We start from the raw sequence: 21971 nt of genomic DNA, 5'->3' as shown, positions 1-21971 counted from the left end.
CGGCGCCGGTGACTACACATATGCAAAGCGAAAGAGAAACGGACGCTCGTGCAGCTTTCACTACGTATGTGTGTGCGAGAGAAGGAATAGAAAAAGGCTTTGTTTCTTGGCTGGCAGATTAAATGAACGTGGCACGGCACAATGTGTATTAGTACGTGGTTCGATATAGAGGCGGATAGATAAGTACTACTCCCTATAAACACCGATTCAGGTTGGGGTTATAGATAGACACACATAGCCACTGATTTTAACTATCACGAGGCAGGCGCGTCGCGTGACGCTGTGCAAAGGCTTCCTTTCCTTCCAGCTGTGTGACCTGGCCGCTGCTGTAGCTGTAAACCTGTGTACTTCCGTGTGGTCCGCCTCTCTCAGTCCTCGGTCGCGCTCCTCTCCTTAAACTCTTCCAAACCCCTCCCGGCCTCGAACAGCCCCTCTCCCGTTCTCTCTGCCGGGCAACAAAGCAAGATCACCGCCTTTGAAGGTACCGTGTGATTTTCCTTTCCGATTCAAATGTTTCCTCTGGATCTGTCTATTATATCTGTACTGTATCCATCCAATCTTGGCGAGATCCGGTACTACTAATGCTATTGCAGGTCGATTTTTTCCAACAATTTTTTGTTGGGCATGTCCGTGCGTCGTACGATCCGTAATTACTTTTCTTCCTACGTTTTGGGTTTTGTGGGTGTTGCATGAGTGGTTCGATTAATTGACGCGGCATTCGTTTAATCTTACTATGCAGTGTTGTTTGGTGATATTTGGGCAGATGGTGTTGAACTGTTGAAGCGGTTGCTTGTGTTTGGTTTTTAATTTTGGTTTTGGGTGTATGTAAATTCAGATCTGGAGAACAACGAACGGTAGTATACGGTCGCACGAGAGCTAGCGTTGCGTTGTCGTACACAGTACTCCGTACTTCTTTACATGTGACTCCGTACTTCTGTAGTTACTAGTCTGCTGCGAATTCGCATCAGTGCCCTTTTTCGAATTCCCGTGAACGTGAGTCAAGCGTGGTTTTCTTTTGTGTTGGATCTTGGTTGAGACGCGGTTATTTTAGGCAGGTGCTGTAGTTTAGTTAATCCGTTCCTTCTCGTTTCTCGGTGCGCGATTTCGAAATTCCGGGTAGCGTGGCCGATGCATGGTATATGCGAAAGTAACATGTGAGCCAGACACACACGGCATCATTATCGTCACTTCAAAGTTTTCTTTTGTAAAAAGTGTGCATATTTTTTTTTATAACATGGGAAAAATACTACTCCCTCCGATATTACATGCATTCAGAAGCCTTTTAAGAATAGATACATTCATATTTAGACAAATTTGAAACAAGAATTTAGAATCGGGAAAATATATACCACTAATTGCGAGCTTGAAAAAAAAGGAAGTCAGGTGAATAATATTACAGTTCAGAGTGTTCTGCTACTCCGTAGTACTTTTTTTATATTGTGCATCGGGGCCATAGATGGTCATGTTTTTCGGTCAGCTATCTCTAGCCATTCATAATTGCATTCCTCCAAAAAATTTGTATAGTACAATAAGTTACATCCATCTGTAGCAATTAATGATTAATTCTTCTATGCTTCTAAAAATTCTGACGATTAGAACTCATTAGAAACATGTGACTAAAAGATGACTGACGCGTCTTGTACAGAACTAGATTCTTTTTTTGCCACACATCGACCCCAATTCAAACAGGTCATTATCCAGCCAAAAAAATCAAAAGAATCCAGGTGGCATCTTCTCCAAAAGAACAAAAAAGACTGACAGTCTGACATCATATATGCCCACAGATACACCTAAATTCCTTTTGTTTATTTATTTATTATTCCGATTACAACTACACAGAAAACAAAACAATATGCCCAGGCTCTTCCATCCATCCTCCCCATCTCCTCCTCCACGGTTTCCTCTCCACCGCCCCGCACCGGTAGCTGTCTTTCCTCTTCCCCTCCCTCTCCCCTGAGCCCTGACCTACCCGAGCTCCTCCAATCCGCCGACCCAATGCGGTTCCCTCTCTAAAATATCTGCTCCAGTCCACCGCCGCCGCGCCCTAGAGCTCCCGCGGAGCGCCGCCGCCGCCTGCCGCTGACGCCGTACGTTCATCGCGTCGCCTGCCGTCTCGACCCCCCGTCTGCGATCTTCACAACTGGGGTTTCTTTAGGTATGAGTTTTTTTTTAATAATTCGTCCGGTGATTAGTTAAAGCCCTGCTGACATCCTCGGAATTAATCTGTGCTCGCCTGGCATACTGTATCTAGATCGGATATGACTGCTATTCAGACGGTTGGACATTGGTGTTTTTACTTGTTTTTTTTTTTTGGAAACGACGGGAGATGCTGTGTGAGTTGTGAATTGTTAAAAGTATGTTTTTTTAAGCCCAGTGATTACCAAGATCTCATGGGCATTATTGCTGCCCAACATCCAGTTCGCCATTTTAAAAGCATCCATTCAATTTTTGTTCTGCATCGATGATAAGTGTGTTGTGCCAAGTTTTGCTCTGCATCGATGATAAGTGTGTTAGGTTTGATCAGTGGACACCTCATTTGCATTTTTACTGCTTGTTCTTCTGGAAACGGCTAGTAGATTAGGACACTTGAAGCTCGATGGCTTCACTTTATTCATGTAGTATACTAGTTTAATCGAAATTTATGTCCTGTGGTGTATGTGATTATGCTGGCGTTAGATTTGTGTGTATTCATCCTCCAGCATTAGTATACAATTTTACGCCACCATTATGCCCGTCAAGATCGCTGGTCCTTATAGTCCTGCATACAGCTGAAGAATGCTTTTTGGTAAATTGTTGTGGCCATTGTTTTCTCAGACATATCTAAACATAAAAATTTCTGGCTAATGTTGAGTATAATTTATTTTGTTTCTCCCTCTAGCTATATGTATTAAGAGTGGCATGCAATCAGATGTCATTAAACTGATCTTATAATTGTGATTACTTGGACATGTTGCTGGGAACTGCTGTTACTAAATGTGGGCTTGGTGTTACTTTATAGCTACACTTTTCATGCTCTAAAATTACTTGTGCATGTGCTCGCGCTAGTACTGTATCTCTTGCATACTACAAAAGTTGAATAGCACATTGGCTTTTAGTCATGAAGTGATAATGGGTACCAACGGTCCACCTGACACATGATACCTTCTGTTCATGTCAGTGCTTTTGAGTGCAGTGTTTCTTGAGCTTAGCGAGTTAATAACTTAATATTATGGAACGATCTCAAATTAGTAAGCAAGAGCAAGGCTGGCAGTTGTACTTGGTTTGTTACAAAAAAACGTCGTTAGCTGAGAACATATGTGTTATTCAATATTTCAATTGCTGTCTTTTTGCATAATTTGATTTTCATTATTTTCGATCAGGCATTACATATTTGGTTTTGGTTATTTCATATAGACTATCGTTCTTTTTTTTTCCTTTTCTTTTTGAGGAAGAGGCAGACCTACTGCCCATTCATAAAAAAAAATTATGTACAAAAAGGCCCTGATTTAAGGGCACACATCCCAGTTGAGTTCTCTAGTATTGAATTGAGCTCTCATGCGGAGCGATGAAGGCCAGTTTCATCCTTGTCCAGAAGATCACTTCCAAAACTGACAGGCGTTCATTCATGAAGACACACCACTTTATCTTCTTCTAAACATTCCACCCGACATAGAGCAGGACCCTGCTGAGAGCTCCTCGCATATGCTCCGATTCGTGCTCCCATTGCACATTGTGGGCATCTGATGGTCCCCTTTCTTTTCTTCCCGATCTGCTATTTTCTGTGCCAAAAAAAGCACAGACGGATCCTCATCTTCTCTCCCTCGAGTATGAACTCGGAGCTCTTGTGACCATGGAGTGATGAAGCCGCCCCATGTCATCCAGGCTCTATCCGGACACTCGTCCTCCGCCGTCGGCCCCTTCCTCCCGCGCCGCGCCCCTTTGCCCTCTCATTTGCGATGCCCCTACTGCCGTGCCCATGCTCCTCCAGCAGCCAGACCCCTACTTCCACCAGGCCACCACCAATTCGGTCCCCAACCACTGCCGACTAGCTGACGAGCAGCAGGTCAGGTCTGTGGAGTCCCTCCCTAATGAGACGGAGCCTGAGTGGGCGCAATTTCCTGTACGTGGCTGTTGGTGCACCGGACCCGCAGATTCTCACCCGGAGCCCACTTGCATCGTCACAAGGGAGCAATCAGCGCTGACCTGCAGCTCCTTCCTCCCTTCGGACGGGGCTTGCCCTTCTTTGACCTCAAAGTAGCGGAGCACAAGGACGTGAAGAACGGCAACTGCAATGGGCACCAGGCGAAAGCGGAATCGGGGTGCGCGAACTCGGTGGCCGCTGGCTGGGATCATCGCCAAGTACCGTGGAGGACACAAGACCGACACAAAGTCGGGTGAGCGAACTCGATGGCCGCTGGCTGGGATCATCGTCGAGTACCGTGGAGGACACAAGACTGACACAAAGTCGGGTGAGCGAACTCGGTGGCTGCCGGCTTGGATCGTTGCTAGGGGAACGCGGGTTCAATCCTTCGTACACACGCAGGAAAGAAGATACATTTAAGAGATGTGGGCCATCCAAGGATCTCTGCCGTCGAAAAGACATGGAGCACCAATGGGAGCAAAGAAAGGGTGTAGGTAATTTGCCAACGGAATCCGAGAGGTGAAGTCTTGCTTGCAAAGCCTTGGTGAATCTTTTGACCAAACCATGCCCAAGAAGGGGCAGGCCAAACAGGTGGACCAGAGTTTTAGGGCCCAACCATTGCTTGCTCATGCGGACCAATGTTCCAAATAATCCTTTAAGTAGATTCAATCTTTGCATTCTAGCACCTGTGTATGAGAGAGGACATTATTGGCATTTCTCATAAAGCAAGGAAAATATTGGTATTTCTCTCACCAAAAATCTACTTGCCTAATCTACGGTCCCATCTTTCTCTTGCCTAATCTATGGTCCCATCATTCGGCCATTACATTACATTGGCCATTAGAGCGGGGTTCTTTTGCCATGATTTCCAATGTTGATGAATGTCCCATGCTCTTGTGGCGTTGGAACCCGAGGTCTACAAGTTTCCTAGCAACGTAGGAAAAATGACTACTATCGTTGTGCCAACTGGCATGCTGCTTTTTCATTTGGAGAAGACGCCAACTATTGTGCATGCCAGGTTGTAGCTAGTACCCGCTATGTGGCTCAAGGGACGACACAACGGTTTTTTTGGTACCCACCCCACCATTAAAGGTTCATTTCCCAACAATGTGATTTAATTGTTAACTCAACAGTTCAAACTCCCAGCTCAATTTGCTCAATAAAAACTTGAGTTGGCCTAATAATCTCGTTACTCAGCATAAAGAGTTCACTTTGTTGGACAAATCACAAATGTGAGCAAACATATAGATGTAAAATATGGTGCTATATACTAATGTTTCTTTGAATAAACTCCATCTTTAAGCAATTTTGCATGGAACGCATGATCAATCTAATGTGTAACACCATGAAATCGCACAATATTACGGGCTAACCAAGTACTCGGCAACTCGACTTGTTAAACTCGCTAACTTAATAACTTGGGCAACTCAACTCACTAGTGTTTGAGGTTGAGCCGATTTCTCGAGTACTCGTTAAGCTCCCGAGTTTGGACTTTGATTTCCAGCCCTAATCATGGAGTTAATGGCTTTGTCAAGGAAAAGGAAGACCACCATCGTTTGAAGACTACCTTCTCCGGGTTGCTGACCGAGTCCATGCTATTGGCGGTGTGGAGTGCGGTGGCCGCCCGTGTGGGGATTGCACCTTCGTCACATTCATGCTAGTTGTCGATGCCATCACGTTCTTCCTTAACGTCGGTGGCCGAGCCATGGTCATGCTAAAGCATCTGGCGGGTCGCAACCAACCATTGAAGAAATCGTGTTGATCTCTCAAGCAACACGGTATCCACATCGCAACTTGTCGTAGAAGTGGGCATACCAAGGATGACAACCCTTGTGCTTGGTCATTTTGGACATTATGATAATTAACTTCCATGTTAGATATTGCATTTCGGCTAGATACTATGTTTGTATATATATATCCTTTTAAGCACTTTTTTCTTTACATTGTAGGCGTGTCCTCTTTCTGAGGAGCCACTATTACAAATTTACCATTTCATAAAGCAAGAACATCGGAGTAGTCTTTCACAATCTTCTTCCCCAATCCCCGGTCTACTATCTTGTTCTTCTCCTAATACCTGCCCCATTCAGCCATGGCGACTTGCCTCAACACAGTAGTTACCCCAAATCGATGCTCTCAGTGATGTAGGGGGTGTAAATATAACCGCAAACATGCGGAAATAGGTGCTATTGTATTGTTATCGAAAGAGGTACATGAATCCGGAAAATGAATTTGGAAGTGGATAGTGCTAGAAACATGTATGGAACAGATACAAATACAAAAGCGGATGTCTATCAAAACACAAAAAAACCTTGAACCGTGGAAAAAAGCACAACAAAATTGGACGACCAGGGGAGGGATCACGAATAATGGGTGGAGAATGGCTGCTGCCGGTGGTGTGCCACGCTAGTTGATTCTGATCATCGAGTCGTGGGAGTAGGACAACGTGTAAGAATGGGATCGGGAGGTAAATAGATACATCAACATCATTAAAGATTATGGTGGATGGGCTATGGAAATTCCTGTTTCGCCTGTATTTCCACTAGAAACTGTTCCATTTCTAGGTAAAGTTTTTGTACTTTTCCATTTCTGTTTTCCCTGAAATGAACCGAAACATTGTGTTTCAAACCCTAGGTTGATGAACTTAGGGGTAAAAACATTATGGAAACTTTCGATCTACTTGCTCCATTCCTAAATATAAGATGTTTTACCAACTCTAAATCTACCAACTTTGCATGCGTGGACATGTAAACCGCACTAGGTGGGAAAAGTTCAGTCCAAAAACTTGGTAGGCGTAAACATGTTGATCCAAATCACGTTTTGGAGCTCTAATCTACCACGTGGCTGTTGACGTGGCGAGTGCATTGACTACAGGTCTTTTTCCTAGCAAGCTGGGGCTATGGAATTTTGCACAAAACCCCCCTGCACAATTCCTTCTACCATCCGATGGTCCAATGAGCGTCACACGTTCTCGTAAAAAAACGGGGAGACATATATAAGGGTAGGCCTGACGAGCTAGCACGTCGGCACCAGCTGCGACGCACGTATCCATCGTCAAGTTTATTCCTACTTCTTAGCACGGACCAGTCACGTCGAGTACCTTCACCGCCTCCGGCAACCGGCGATAGGCTTCGCGTTAACATTTGGATCACCCTCGCGAAGCTCATCGCCGAACTTGTTCTGCTGTATTGCCTGGTATGGATACTTGATGAGTGAAATGTGATGGAATCAAATCTAATATCCTGTCGTGGTTGATGAAGAAGCTCAAGAAGAGTATGGAGTATGAGAGGATGTTCCACCAACATGTATCCTAGCGCAATTGAGAGAAACATCACAAACGCAATCTTTGGCCAGCACGGTGCCAACACGGTCAGTGCAAGGCGATGAGTGTTGGTGAAGGAGCGCTTGATCAACACCCACAACTCTACCGTCACCGGGTTTGCAAACATTGACAATGATGATGATGATATTTGTTTCTGGCACTATATGCTTCTGTATTTGTTTTCGCTGAACAAAATACTTAAACAAATGTGATAGCACTTAATTCTATCCATTTCAGCCCTGTTTTCACCCCTAGATGTACTAGTATACATTTCATTTGCTAAATGTTTTTGTTTCATTAATATAAATTAGTCACACAGTGTATTCAAAAGAAGGAATTTGTTAAGAGGCAATCTTCTGTGACCAACACGCGACATGTCTTATAGTTGTTTCCGACTCACGACAAGGCTTATTGCTGTTTTCCTACCAACCATCCGTGACTCATGAGATATGATGTCCTGATGATTGATCGTTTCTTTTTTGGCGTGGGTTTGGAAATACAGGGTAATCAAGTAGGGAAAAATACTCCCTCTGTCCCGAAATAAGTGACGTGGATTTGTATAGATTTCTTATACACAAATCCACTTCACTTGTTTCCGGGCGGAGGGAATATAAATGTTTTTCATTTTTTCCTGAAAATGTATAGGCAAACTGATGTGTTTTTATTTCCGTCGTGTCTAGTTGTTCTTTCTGCATGAGAGATGAGCACATCAGCCCTGTTTCATTATGTTGATTGGGAACACTGTAGCTCTAGTATTTGAGGCGTAAGCTATTTTGTTTGTATATGTTCTGTTTGAGATCTTCTGTTTCTTGTTGGTCAACCTAATATGTCCAGAATGTGTAAGCTATTTTCTTTATTCAATATGTTATTTGGCATATCAATGTTTCTGTCCTGTACTACTACTTGAAAAAACAGCACTCTGCATGTATGCTTACAGTGCTTAAACTGAGTGCTGACTATAATAAGTTAATGTGATTTGCAGGAAGAGGTAGTGAGAAAGCATAATTACTGATCCAACTTGCTGTGATTTTACTTAAGCAAGGGAATTGGGGTTTGGCAGTATGTCACATAGAAATATGGCTTGGACACATCAGGTTGCTGATCCTGAATCAGAGCGAGGACTCATCCAAGTTCAACCTGGAACTTCCAATGATGTAGGATCTGGTAGTAGTTTCTCCAACCAGGGTGCGCAAGTTGGTTTTGGAGTTCCAGGAAATGCTACTAATACTGGAGTCCGTGATTTGCGTAGTTACTATGAGGGCACCAATAACCAGCGCCAGCATGTTCAGAATGCATACCAATCTGTAGGTGTTGATCAGAGTTCTGTCTACCCATCTACTATGTACAATCCCTGCTTTCCAATGCCAGCCACAAACAGATATGTTTCACACACTCAAAGTGTTGGAGTGGGAAACCCACTTGGAGTTGGAGTGGGCAACCCACAACACTCACCTTTATATCATCAAGTTGCCACAGGAACTATGGGTGAGAGTAGCGGCAGCAGCAATTTTGGTGACACCGATAGAGAATTCATCAAAAGGAAAAATGCAGTAGCTGAGACTGGCCATCATTCTGTTCATGGATTTGCAAGCTCCAGTTCTTCTGCTCATGTGCCTCAGAATCCTACACATGGGCCATGGAATGCTTCATTTGAATCGCATGTTTCACCAAATACTGCTTCTACAGATGGACTGGGTAGGCCAAATCCAATGGCTGCTCACCCGACATTGGTGCATCCTGGTAACTATGTAGTTCCAGCTGGTCACATGGCCACAAATGCTATTACTGATGGAGTTCCACACTGGGGATGTCACATTGCCGCAAATGGTATTGCTGAGGGAGTTCCACACTGGGCATTTTCAGTGGCTCATCCTCCAGGTTAGTAATCCTTCTGATTAATATAAGTGAAACTTGTTTTGATATTATTATGCTAAGTGGGATTAGAGCCATTTTCATTTGGTTGTTAGTGTATTTGATTGCCTGAGTAGTGGCTTACTATTTTTGGTAGTTTCAGTAGTTAGATTAACAATAATTTATGACCTGGCTATAGAATGGAAATCTATGAGTATGAAGTTTGGAATGGTAACAGGAAAATCTTGCTTTTTACAGGTCAATTTGTCCATCGAGGAACCGTAGGCATGCCAAATGGAAGTCTTCAGGATTATCAAGCTGGTCCATCTGCCATTCGTCATGGGCCTTTACCTCATTTCAGCCAGATTCCTTTGCATAGCATGCAGACTCCTGCCCTGCTTAATCATATTCAAATGCAAGGACCTCAGCGACCGAGCAATGCAGTGCATGGTGTAAATCCTTCTGGAATCGGGCCTACCTTGGATCCAAGAATCCTAGCTTTCTCATCCAATCCTGGACTTAATATTGGACCTCCAATTCATCGATTTCATACAAACCAAGTTAACAATGGGAGTTTAAGAATGATGCCATATGAGGTGACTTCACGTATCCATACATTTTCCTCCTGGAATGTTAGCAATTGGCATGCATGTAGCTCTACTTGCATAATTAGTGCTTAAAAGTGTACCTTCCTTACTTTTTTTGTATCTACCTGGTATTTCTTACTTAGGAAGCACACAAGATGTTTTAGTTCTTTGCATGTATCATTTGGACTTGAATCCTTTGTTCTGCAAGGACACAAATGCTTCGTAGCCATGCCGGAAACATGATTTCATTTTTTGAATAGGTTAATGATTATGAATACAATTGATACAAGAATTTAGGTGCATATGTGTTTGTCATCAAGAAAACATTGCCTGTTATAGCTCTCCTTAGTTGTTTATGTTCTGGACATTTTTCTTTTGCTTGAATTGCTTCAAAATATGTGTTTGTCGTTAAGATGAAAATCAAATTCCCTAACATTTTTAGCTAACCCTTTTTTCATATGTGCTCTTTTGCTGCAATTGATGTTGCATGAATAACATCTCTTAATTTTGGCCAAGATAAATGAAACAATTGTTTTCCATTGAGACCGTTATTATTGTTAGCATTGTGTCTGGATTACTTTCTGCACCTAGTTGCAAATAAGTACGTCCAAGTTATTTTCTTGCCTTGTGAGCAATTGACACCAAAATTGGCATCCTTGTCACTAGCTGTATTCTATAGTTGGCCTTCTTTTGTGAATGATTTTCTTTTGAATCTGGTAATGGATGTGGCCTGCAGAATGCTGCATCAATGGATCTTTCAAGATTTTATGAAGCAAGGCATGTTATTGATGAACATCTAGATATGGGGTTGGACATAGACAACATGACTTACGAGGTATGTAGCAGAATGCGAGCTCATTCAGATTGTGAATTTCTTGCAGTAACTTTAGTGGGTGTACATGTAACTGATAAAGTGTGGTAATTCTCCTGCAGGAGCTCGTAGCATTGGAAGAACAGATTGGAGATGTTAATACCGGTTTGGCAGAAAGCTACATCAGAGAAAATTTGAGGTTAAGTCGTTATGTTCTGGGGTCAGATTGCATGCCTGATCAGTCCCCTGAGGAGAATGATGCTTGCATAATATGTCAGGTCATTCCCCTTCACATTATCTCTTTTATTATTCACCACTGAATTTTAATTTCTACTTTTTGTAAATAATTAACCTGCTATTACTTGCACGGTGAATATCATGGTGTTCCAAGAATACCCTGTAGCTTATCATGTTTAGAAGCAATGTTTTTACTTAAAACAGTAAATATACCCTTTTGTATTTTCTGATATATGACGGCGAGATAATCAGATGTGTAGTTTCAGTCAATATCTGTTTATTTTTTCTGAAGTGTATTTGCTCTGTGTGTTGCAGGAGGAGTATCAGGCCAAAGAACTTATAGGAACCCTTGATTGTGGTCACAAGTACCATGGCGCATGCATAGCCCGGTGGCTGATGGTGAAGAACCTGTGCCCCATCTGCAAGACAACAGCTTTGCCAACAGATAGAAGAAGCGGGTGACGGATGCCAATAATGTTATCGATTATTTGCCGCAACAGAGATTCATTTAAATTTTGTACATAACTTGTTGGGTGATGTTGGTTGTTACCTGTAATTTCCGGTTCGCTTTCTTGAGGACATAGCCTGGCTTCCTTAAAACTGTACATTCAGAGTCGATCATTTAGTAGACTGCTTTAGACCTCCATGGTGCCTGAACAGCTCTCATCTCATCATGGAATTCCTAGATCGTTCCTTATCATATCTATTGTACATTGTAATTATCCTTATTTGCCTATGCGAAAACAAAGTTGAGAACTCAACAGTTCTTCAGCATATTCTGAGGTTTTAAGAACTAGAACAGATTTCCTGGTTCTGCAGTGATCGATTTCCTCAGTGTGGTCTAGCTGTAGGAGGCGATGCGCAATCAGCACACACACACACACATTCGTTTCACGTTCATCTTGAAATGCAAGCAGTACTGTGTTGATTTGATACATTGTCGACTTACAATTTGATGACAAGAAAGTCGATACAACACAAGAATGACAGAAAATTATGTTGCAACTCACCACATACATGCAGGGCAATTTTAACAAGTGAAGACAGCTTCAGCAATAAGCATATCAAGAGGTAAAAACATTCGAGCAAAGGCCTATATGAAAATCATGATAACCTCACACTTCCATATCCCTAAACTGTACCAGCAAACCTTTAGTCTTGAACGAATTAATGTATCAAAATGGCAAAAGTGAATAAGGCAGACTCCACAGCACATGAATGAATACAAAAGAGGACTACGATTGCAATAACATAGTATCCTCCTACTGATGTATATTCTATCTTCCCGAGCTAAGACGAACAACAGGCGGATTTCTTCACGGCGGACACATCATCCTTTGAGCCGACACTGATGGTCTTCCCCTTGGGAGGAGCAGCAGGGTCATCACCGATGTCGAGAGCTTTCTTGCTCACTACACGGTAGATCTGGGAGAGCACCTCGGTGAAGGCATCCTCCACATTCATCGCCTCCAGGGCTGATGTCTCCATGAAGAATGTGTTCTCTCTCTCGGCAAACGCCTTTGCATCCTCAGACTGGACAGCCCTAAGGTGGCGCAGATCGGCCTTGTTTCCCACAAGCATGATGACAATGTTGGCGTCCGTGTGGTCCTTGAGCTCCCTCAGCCACCTCTCCACGTTCTCGAAGGTGACGTGCCGCGTGACATCGTAGACAACGAGAGCGCCCACTGCTCCACGGTAGTACGCGCTGGTGATAGCCCGGTATCTACAGAAGCAACACGAAACTGATCATCAGTCGTTGTGCAGGGAATAGCTGAACAATGAAAGCGCAAATATAATGGTTCTAATGAAACACAGGGCACCGGACAGTAATGTGCTACACAGTTCCTAGTCGGTATCAGCAGCAGTTCCTCCTCAAATTACATGTTCCCCCAACTCAATGCTCCAGATAGTTTGCATGTATAACCCACCCTAGTCTGTATCAGCAATAGTCCTTATCCTACACAATTTGTTTGCAACCCCTCATTCCTGAAAATGTGATAACCTGAATGTAAAGCCATGAACCGAAACAATGCCAAATCTAGCAGTTTCTTATCCTTCAAAGATCCATCAATCCAAGGAGTTAAAGCATAGTACTATGCTGCAACATTCAAGGATCACCCAAAATGGGCTAGCTCGGTAGCTCCTGAGATCCACATGACAGGCCAACTGCTAGCTAAATAACTAACAATCCAAACCTCATAAAACAAAACAAGCAGGGGATGGGTAAGAGGGGAATGGAATCAATGAACTCCCACAGCACGGATCTGGGGATTGGAAGGGATGTCAGGCAAGACATATCACCTCTCTTGGCCGGCGGTGTCCCAGATCTGGGCCTTGACGACCTTGTCGTCGACGTGGATGCTGCGGGTGGCGAACTCGACCCCGATGGTGGACTTGGACTCGAGGCTGAACTCGTTGCGGGTGAAGCGCGTGAGCAGGTTCGACTTCCCCACCCCGGAGTCCCCGATCAGCACCACCTTGAACAGGTAGTCGTAGTCGTCCTCCGCCCTGTACGCCATCCCTCTCTCTCTCTCTGCCCCGATGCCTTCCCCTTCCGTCTTCCCCGGCGGCGGCGAGAGGGATTGTGCCTTGTGGTGCGCTTTTCCTTCTCCTTCCCCTCCCTCGGCTTCTTCTTCTCCCCGCTTCCTTCTTCTTGTGCTCGGCGCGTGCGTTGCTGCTGGGTTTGGGTTTTCACGCGCCGCGCCGCGATTGGGATCTGCATCTGGCTCCCATGGCCTAAGGAGGAAGATAATGCGTATGGGCCTGCTGGGCCCAGATTAAGAGGCCCATGAAGGAAAATGAAGCCCAGTGCACGCAGCCCGATACGCGAAGCACTTTGCTGAAAACACAAAATACATCGCACTCACGCGGTTTCGGGTAGCTCCCACCCACCCGGCACAGAAAACAGCGGCGGCGGAGCGAACGGCAAATCGTCGACCGCCGGTGGCTGGATCTGGTACGGCCCCCCTCTTCCTTCTTCTACTCACGCGCTTTCCGCCTTTCTCTTCCTTCTTCTGGGCGCGGGGTTTCTCTCTCGCGGTACCGGCGTCCGCGGTGTCCACTGTTCATGCGCGCGAAGTGCTCGACGCATTGCTTCTGTGCCGGGGCGGGGCGGAAATGTTGTCGTTCCGTGGCATTTCATGGTGCATTTGGATGTACCTAGCATGCATTCGGCACTGATGGCGTTTTTTTGGCTGGATCTCGTTCTGCAGGAGGATCGATCGATGGCGGCAGAGGAAAAGTCGCAGTCGTCGTGGTCGGCCATCCCGTTGGACCTGGCTGGCATGGTGCTCCGCCTACTCCCCGGGTACGCAGACCGTTCGTGCTTCGCCGCCGTGTGCCCGCAGTGGCGCTGCGCCGTGCGGCAGCAGCAGCAGCAGCTCCTGGTGCCCCGGCCAGTGCCGCTGCTCGCGCTCCCTGACGGCACCTTCTACAGCCTTCCTGAAGGTAAGCACCACCGCTTCCCGGGCTGTGGCTTTGGCGGGTACGAGAGCGTATGCGGCAGCTGTCTTGTCTTCACGCGCGACGACGGTTGCTTCCTGGTGGACCCCTTCTCCAGGGACACCGTGACGCTCCCTGCTCTCTCTTGCGTCCGGCTCCGTCCTCCAAGTGCAGCCGCTAAACGGACAGCTGAGGTTCCATATGCAGCCGGGAAATGGTCAGAGGAGGAAAGAACGAGGTTTGCCTATCCTTACGTCACATGGATGCATATCTGTGACTCGGACAAGCTGCACATAAGTAAGATAGTCCTGTGCACGCCAAACCTTGCAGCGGCACTTGTCGGCAATGGGCACGTCAGTCAGATTCTAATGTGCCGGCCAGGGGCCTTGTCGTGGTCAGTACGTGCATACGATAAGTGCAGGCGGTTTCAAGACATGTCATTCTATCAGGGCAAGCTCTACATCCTTACCTGCGACGAGGACCTGCTTGTGGTGAACATTGGCCAGGACCTAAGCACCGGCGACCCACAGGTTTCTCGGATTGGAAGGGTCATAAAGAGTGATCCCAGGCTCTCCGTTCTGTTCGTAGACAACTTAATGATCTGCAAGAAGCACTATCTGGTTGAATCTTGTGGCATATTGCTGATGGTACGCAGGAAGATTTGGTGCCAGCTCCCTGAACGTGGAGTGGATAAAACTGTTGCTAGAAAGAACGAGTTTGAGGTATTCAAGGCTGACTTTGAGCATTCACGGTGGATCAACGTGACGATGACCATGGGGGATGACCAAGTGCTGTTTCTGGGGCGGAGGTGCTCCAGGGCCATGTCCATGTCTCAGTACGGGATGCCAGGTGGTCAGATCTTCTTCTTGGATGATGATGAGAAGAATCGTGTGGAGTACGACTACGCTGAAAAGAACACTTCTATCAGTGTCTATGATATGAGATCCGGCGTGGTCCTTCATCCAAGGATATCCTGGAAGCGTAGCGACGAGATGTGTCTCGCATCGTGGCTCTTCCCTCAGGACTGAAGTAAGGGTGTTACACTGTTGTTGCTATACCTTTGTTCTTAAATATAAGATGTTCTAGTTTTGCCCTAAGTCAAACTTTTTAACGTTTGACCAAATTTAGAGAAAAATGTACTGACACCTACAATATCAAATAAGTATACTATGAAGATATTCATCGTAATTTAGAGTTGTAGATGTTGGGAAAAATTATATAAACTTGGTCAGACTTTAACTTTAGGAAGTTTTTTTTTTCAGGAATAAACTTTAGGAAGTTTGACTCAGGACAAAGCTTGAACATATTATATTTAGGAAAACTTTAACTCAGGAAAGTTTGACTCAGGACAAAGCTTGAACATCTTATTTAGGAAAACTTTGACTCGGGACAAAGCTTGAACATCCAGATGAGCTACTCTCAGGTTACCTGACCATGCTGTAGATGTTGTCCAGCGGTTATTTTGCAAGCTGCTCTCAATGTATCCTATCTGACCGTGGTATATACGGTGCTTGGTATGGTGTTCACACTGTTCATTCGTTCCCAAGCATGCAAGCCGTGAAATGCGTTGGTTGTATTTGCAGTACATGAATTTGATATGTCGCTCTGGTAGGTGCCGTCGCATCAGTTCTTAATTATCTGAACTTATTTTATTTTTGTGCAAAATTGTCTGAACTTATTACGGTGCTTACTGCTATAACTACTGCTATGAAGCTGTAAACTGCATCGAATTTCTACTGCTGTGACATTTGCTGTGCTTATGAAAGATCCTAAATTGTTTATCTGTCCTCTCCTTTTTTTTGTGGGAAGATCTGTCTATTATTTTTGGCATGGCGGTCTCTAACTCCCTGAACTAACTTACTAACCCTGAGTGTTAGACTGTTTTATGCTCAAGTTGCCATCTTGTGATGGTCCTGTGCTGCTAAATTGTGTGGTTTGATTGAACTTTGAGGTTCAGTCAGTGCTGCAGAGTAGTTTAACTGTGCAATTGAAGTTAATTTCTTGGTCCATTGGTCGATGGAGCGCGACATAAATCGAACTTGCCATACGTCTACCTGACAAGCCATGTGTCTTAATCAACCATGGACACGAAATATGCACGGAGTTAATTTGAAATGCTATTTTAGAAACAATGTAAATGCAAAGATCGATATGCAGCAGTAGTAGCAGAAGAATGAACTGCATGTGTGGTTAGGGTGCAAAAATAAAATAAATTGTAGGACTGCATTTCAGAGCATTAGAGGTGCATGTCTGCTGACATTCCCTTATTTCATACTCCCTTTGTTCCTTAAATTAAAGCCTATATTGTTTCCTTTGACCGAAGGTTTGACCAAGGATTACTTCATCAGTGTGTAACTTATGTGATCCTTATTTCATACTCACTCCGTTCCTTAAATTAAGGCCTATATTGGTTCCTTTGACCGAGGGTTCGACAAAGGATTACTCCGTCGGTGTGTAACTCATGTGATATAAATCATAATCACAAACAAGTACTTTTGAATACGAATCTAATGATATGAATTTTATTTCACAATATATTAATAGACTAAATGCTCGGTCAAAAAAAATATGCACCTAATTTAAGGAACTTACGTGTCTCAGTGTGATAAAAATTTCTCTGGACGAAACGAGCGGAAACACGAGTGAGAAAAAAAAGGGCCGTTTAATCCGATAACTGTGCCACATTTCAAGTGTGGAGATACGAAGGAAACGGGCGGCCCATTAGGCCTGGGCTGAACGCTTGCACAGTCGCACTCACACTTGGTTCCTCACTCCACCGCGGTACCGCTCGGCTAGACACGCTCCTCTATTTGGCTGAGGCTATTTTTTTTTAAATAATACGATTTTTTTAATTATTTTTAAAAATAATACGCGTTTTTTAAAAATTTCAAAAATAATATGGTGTCTCACTCAGGCCGAATGGAGCCAGTCGGCCTGGCCCAAACCGATTAGGCCCACTCGGCCTCGGCCAGGCCGACTGCAGGGCGGCTGCTCAGCGCGCGGGGGCCCCACGAGGCGCTCGGCTTGGCCCAGACCGACTGAGCCCAGTCGGCCTCGCCTTGGCCGACAGGCCAGTCGACCTAGCCGTGGCCCAAAGGCACCTGGTGGGCCGGGCAGAATCTTCCCTTTTTTTTTTCCCTTTTCCTTCCTCCCTTCCCATCCCGTGCGCGAGCCCAGCCAGACGCCCCCGAGCCTCTTCTTCTTCCTGCTCGTGTTCTTCTCTGTTCTTCCTTTTCTCCTCAAATGCCCCCATTTTCTAGCCCAAATTACTGCATCTTGATCCCATTTAACCCACAAAATCGCATCCCCTACCTAGTTGGCACCCAAAGACATCTCGATCTACTGTTTTCATAGGCCATGTAGAGCTAATTTTGTGCTGCAAACTTGGAGCAATGGTGGTGGTTTGGAGGAGTTTGGAGGTGGTGGTGGTGCTCATCCGGTGACTGTGAGGCCGTTCGAGGTTGGGGTTCACACGCTTCAAGGGTAAATCCTAATCTCCCACGTATTTATCCTATAATGTATATGTTTACGAGGATACGTGTGTATGTATATATAGAAGTATGTTTTAGCGTTTGGTAGTGCTCATTATTTTGGACAACGGTTAATGTTGTACTGCTTAGTATTTGATGCGTCTAAATATTATGGCCGGTAGTAATATGTTTTGATAGACTAGATTTTTTTTGATGCCGTATTGTTTAGTATTTGATGCGTATTAATATTTTAAATCTGTCGTACTACTTAGTATTTGACGCGTCTAAATAGTATGGCCGGTAGTAATATGTTTTGATGGGCTAGATTTTATTTATGCCGTACTGTTTAGTTTTTCAAGCTAATATGCCGTATTGTTTAGTATTTGTCGCCTATTAATATTTTTAATATGCCGTACTGCTTAGTATTTGACGGTCTTAATATTTTTTATATGCCGTATTGCTTAGTATTTGACGCGTCTAAACATTTTTTTAGGCATCAGAGATGTCCGGTGTAGTGAAATTTGTTTTTTTACTACGGTTCAGGTACTGTCTTAACAACTGAGCACGGAGCTGATCTGAGTTAGTTTAAGTATGTGGAGTTGGATCTAACGGCCCCTCAAACATGGACGTTTAGTCAGTTGCAGGAATGGTTGGTAAGATGTTTAGCGCTCAATCTTGAAACATACACCGTCCGTGTGCAAGCATTGTGGACCAAGTCAAGTTCAAATATTTTCTGGGTTTTGAGGCCGATAGGCCGGGCTTCAAAGTGGGTGCGTTGGTTAGAAAGTTGCGAGAAAAGGGGAACTAAACCTGTCGCCTTAATCCAGGTTGTCGCTCATGAGACCAATCCAGCTGAAGGCGAGGGTGAATCAAGTTATGACTTGTCCAATGCAAACTCTGTGTCAAATGCTGGAGGTGGTGGTTATGAATCAGGCCAGAGCTCCGGGGTAGTAGGAGAGGATGAGTACACTAACGAGGCAGATGCGGACGAAGAAGATGGTCACTTGCAGAACCAGATGGAGGATGAAGATACAGATGGTCGTAGTTCTTATGACGATGAGTCTCATGAGTCGAACGAAGAGGAGGTGCCGATTCCTGCATCATGGAATCAACACTTCTCTTCAGCTATGACCGTGAACGATGGGCACGGCTCTGCATGGCAATATCATCGGAACAACATTGCGAAGGGTGCCAGATTTCCTGACAAGAAACATCTGCAGGATGCGATAATTGCTTGGGCAATGTCCACGCAAAGGGTTTTCAAAACAACAGTCTCTTCACAAAAATATCTGACAATGGAGTGCGAACAAATAGATTGTCCCGGGAGGGTGCATGGCTATGTTCCTAAATATGACACAGATTGGGTTGTGAGTGACTTGGTGTTGCACAATGTGTCATTCCTAGTGTCCCTCAAGACCATCGTAACCTCTCGTCGACGCTTCTTGCTCGGTTTCTTTACACGGAGATAGTGGAGAGCAAAGCAATGGAAGTGAAAGCCATCATGCATAAGGTCAGGGTAAGGTTTAAGTACAACATTTCGTATGGCAAGGCTTGGAGGGCTAAGCAGAGGGCTCTTGAGGAAAGATTTGGTTCGTTTTTCGACTCGTACGACTCTGTTGTCTGCCTCCTCCATACACTGCAAGCCCGTAATCCAGGCACCTATGTCGACATCCAACACTTCCTGCACCCAGAGTATCCAAGTGTGAGGGTGCTGCAACGACTGTTCTTCACTTTCGGTGTATGCGTCCAAGCTTTCCATCATTGTCGACCGGTGATATGCGTAGATGGCACTTTTCTCACTGCCAAATACAGGGGGCAGATCTTGACCGCCATTGGTCAAGACGGTAACAATCAAATCATTCTGCTCGCATTTGCTTTCGTGGAGGGTGAGAACACTGAAAGTTGGTTATGGTTTTTCAGGCAGCTCAAGAGAGCAGTTGTGCATGATAAACCAAATGTGTGCATCCTTCATGACAGACATGCAGGCATACTCAGTGCGATAAGGACACTGACAAACCCTCGGCCTGATGAACAGACTCCATGGTAGGACATGCAGAGTCGTTGGTGCATGCGGCATTTGGGGGCCAACTTCTTCTCGCAGTTCAAGAACAAGTCACTTATGAATCTATTCAAGAAACTCTGCAAACAGAACCAACAATGGATGTACACTAGGATACGTGGTTATCTTGATGAGTTCACGAAGAAACATGTTAGGGAGAGGACAGCGGCACGAAACGCAGCGCTATTTATTCAGTGGTATTTATTCATTCATCCCTTGCATGTCCATTTTATTTATTCATCCCTTGCATGTCCATTTTATTTATGCAGTTTGAAGTGGGCTGGCCTTTTACCTTTCGCACGACTTGTTGAGGCAACTCGTGCGGAAATGGTAGAGGGCGAGCGTCGAGGCTTCAACTCTACACGGCTACAAATTGACCACTCGCTGCTGAGCTGCTTAGTGGATAGATGGAGGCCTGAGACACACGTTTCACTTTCGCTGGGGAGAGATGACTCCTACTCTCCAGGATGTGTCGATGCTACTGGGACTACCATTGGTGGGTGATCTCATAGGACCGTTGCAGGCACCAGCTGATTGGCAGGAGGGTATGGCAGTACGTTTTCAAGGTATGTGTTAATTTGTGCCCTATGTTTTAATTTCTACTCTATGTGGAACTATGTGTTCATTTGTGCCCTACGTTTTCAAGGTATTCTTGCCGGAGCTGGGCCACTCACCTCGGAGGCTCACGGACCTAAGCTAGATTGGTTGCTCAATTACCAGGTTAGATCGATGTGTTTTAAGTTAATATATCTAAGAGCATACCTCATATACTTGCATGGGTTTACTAACACTTGGTTTTTGTTGCATGCAGATTCAGAAGTTTGGGTATCCAGAACCCAAATGACTGAGCCTCAGATCACTCGGAGCCTTGAGGCATATATAATGTGGCTTCTCGGCAAGGTGATGTTCACCGAGAATCACGTCACCACCATTAGCGCACGCTACATCCCTATTGCAGTGGAGATCGCGAATGCAACTTGTGGTGACAACATCACACAGAGGAGTTGGGGTTCGGCTGTCTTAGCGGCTACGTACCGAGGTATGTGCAACGCTTGCCAGCTTGCGTCGCCCAAGTCAGCCCTGCTTGGATGTCCTTTATTGTTGCAGCTCTGGTCGTGGGAGAGGTTTTCTATCGGCCGATCAGAAGTTACGGGTGATCACCCTAACCCTGAGCAGGAGTTGTTTGACTTAGAACACATCGACCTGCCTACTTTCACGACAATTTGGACACGTAACAAGGTATGTCGAATGTGATATTTATACATTAGTTTACATAAACCATGAATGAACCTAACTTCTTCTTTTTTTACAGAGACGCTTTGCAGACAATCAGGTCAGGAATTACTACCCATCATTCAACGAGCAGTTCGACGTGTTGCACTCTGAGGCGGTTGTCAGGGAGCCGTACACACAGGACGCCATCGATGATAGATACCCTGACGGGATGTCCATGGTCTGCACGAGAGATTATGATTACTGGATGACAAAATCAAAGATCATCTTCGACGTCAGCGTGGAGGAGATGGCCCAGCAGAGGGTCATGAGGCAGTTTGGGGCACGCCAGTTGGTCGTTCCTCCACCGACGGAGGATCCACTTCCACAGATCGTCCACAGGTATGTGCAGTTCTACAATTTATGATTGTCGTCCAGAATTGTCCATAATTTAATTGTTCAACTTTCTATTGCGATCTCAGGTTTACCAGGAAGGGAAGTACCAGGACCCAGACTCAGTGGCTGTAGAGGGTTCAGTCATACGTCACAGAGTGGGAGACTGCGACGACACGGGTTTGGCCATTGAGGTCTTTGATCTCGATCTATTCAACGGCTATTTGCAGAGGTACATGACAGCTACCCGATGGAGCATCATTCAGCACTCTCACCCCCAGGAGATAGCCGAGCCAAGTTTGCAAGATATGTACCCTAGCCAGTCAACTTCAGGCTCTAGACAGCACGCGGTAAGTATTTTCTCTTAACATAATGCATGTGTTTGTTACGTACTTTGCCATATATATGTAATACTCTTCGTACCAATTGCAGGCTCAGTTGACACAGGATTTACAGGCTGAGTTCGCTGCG

General features: G+C 45.0%; 4 protein-coding genes across 6 annotated transcripts; 3 read left to right on the top strand and 1 right to left on the bottom strand.

The window, feature by feature from the left end:
- The first annotated feature begins 458 nt into the window (after nt 1–458).
- On the top strand, nt 459–11699 carry LOC100822224 (probable E3 ubiquitin-protein ligase ZFP1). Of its 2 annotated transcripts, none has more exons than XM_024458949.1 (6): nt 459–481; nt 8422–9317; nt 9549–9886; nt 10614–10712; nt 10811–10966; nt 11241–11699. In XM_024458949.1, the coding sequence occupies exons 2-6, from the start codon at nt 8501–8503 to the stop codon at nt 11385–11387; spliced, it is 1557 nt and encodes a 518-aa protein (XP_024314717.1). In that variant the 5' UTR covers nt 459–481; nt 8422–8500; the 3' UTR covers nt 11388–11699. The 2 variants fall into 2 exon arrangements, with proteins under 2 accessions (XP_024314717.1, XP_003567898.1); XM_003567850.4 differs by lacking the exon at nt 459–481 and adding an exon at nt 1847–2155.
- A 210-nt stretch (nt 11700–11909) lies between these two features.
- LOC100846914 (ras-related protein RABA1f) lies at nt 11910–13648 on the bottom strand. Its single transcript, XM_003567845.4, has 2 exons — nt 13227–13648; nt 11910–12648 (listed from the first exon to the last, which is right to left on the bottom strand). Exons 1-2 carry the CDS (start codon nt 13442–13444, stop codon nt 12216–12218), a joined length of 651 nt encoding a protein of 216 aa, XP_003567893.1. The 5' UTR covers nt 13445–13648; the 3' UTR covers nt 11910–12215.
- A 93-nt stretch (nt 13649–13741) lies between these two features.
- LOC100832851 lies at nt 13742–16147 on the top strand. 2 transcript variants are annotated; one of them, XM_024458951.1, is made up of 3 exons: nt 13742–13881; nt 14138–15395; nt 15739–16147. In XM_024458951.1, exon 2 carries the CDS (start codon nt 14150–14152, stop codon nt 15392–15394), a length of 1245 nt encoding a protein of 414 aa, XP_024314719.1. In that variant the 5' UTR covers nt 13742–13881; nt 14138–14149; the 3' UTR covers nt 15395; nt 15739–16147. The 2 variants fall into 2 exon arrangements, with proteins under 2 accessions (XP_024314719.1, XP_024314718.1); XM_024458950.1 differs by having other exon boundaries at nt 15629–16147.
- Nucleotides 16148–20885: 4738 nt separating this feature from the next.
- On the top strand, nt 20886–21684 carry LOC112271000 (serine/threonine-protein phosphatase 7 long form homolog). The gene is made up of 3 exons (XM_024459855.1): nt 20886–21134; nt 21208–21479; nt 21512–21684. Exons 1-3 carry the CDS (start codon nt 20937–20939, stop codon nt 21555–21557), a joined length of 516 nt encoding a protein of 171 aa, XP_024315623.1. The 5' UTR covers nt 20886–20936; the 3' UTR covers nt 21558–21684.
- Nucleotides 21685–21971: the final 287 nt, after the last annotated feature.

This window comes from Brachypodium distachyon, chromosome 2, assembly GCF_000005505.3.
Source record: "Brachypodium distachyon strain Bd21 chromosome 2, Brachypodium_distachyon_v3.0, whole genome shotgun sequence".
NCBI lineage: Eukaryota > Viridiplantae > Streptophyta > Magnoliopsida > Poales > Poaceae > Brachypodium > Brachypodium distachyon.
Note: the sequence above shows the minus strand (reverse complement) of the source record. Positions and strands in the feature narration are given on the sequence as shown.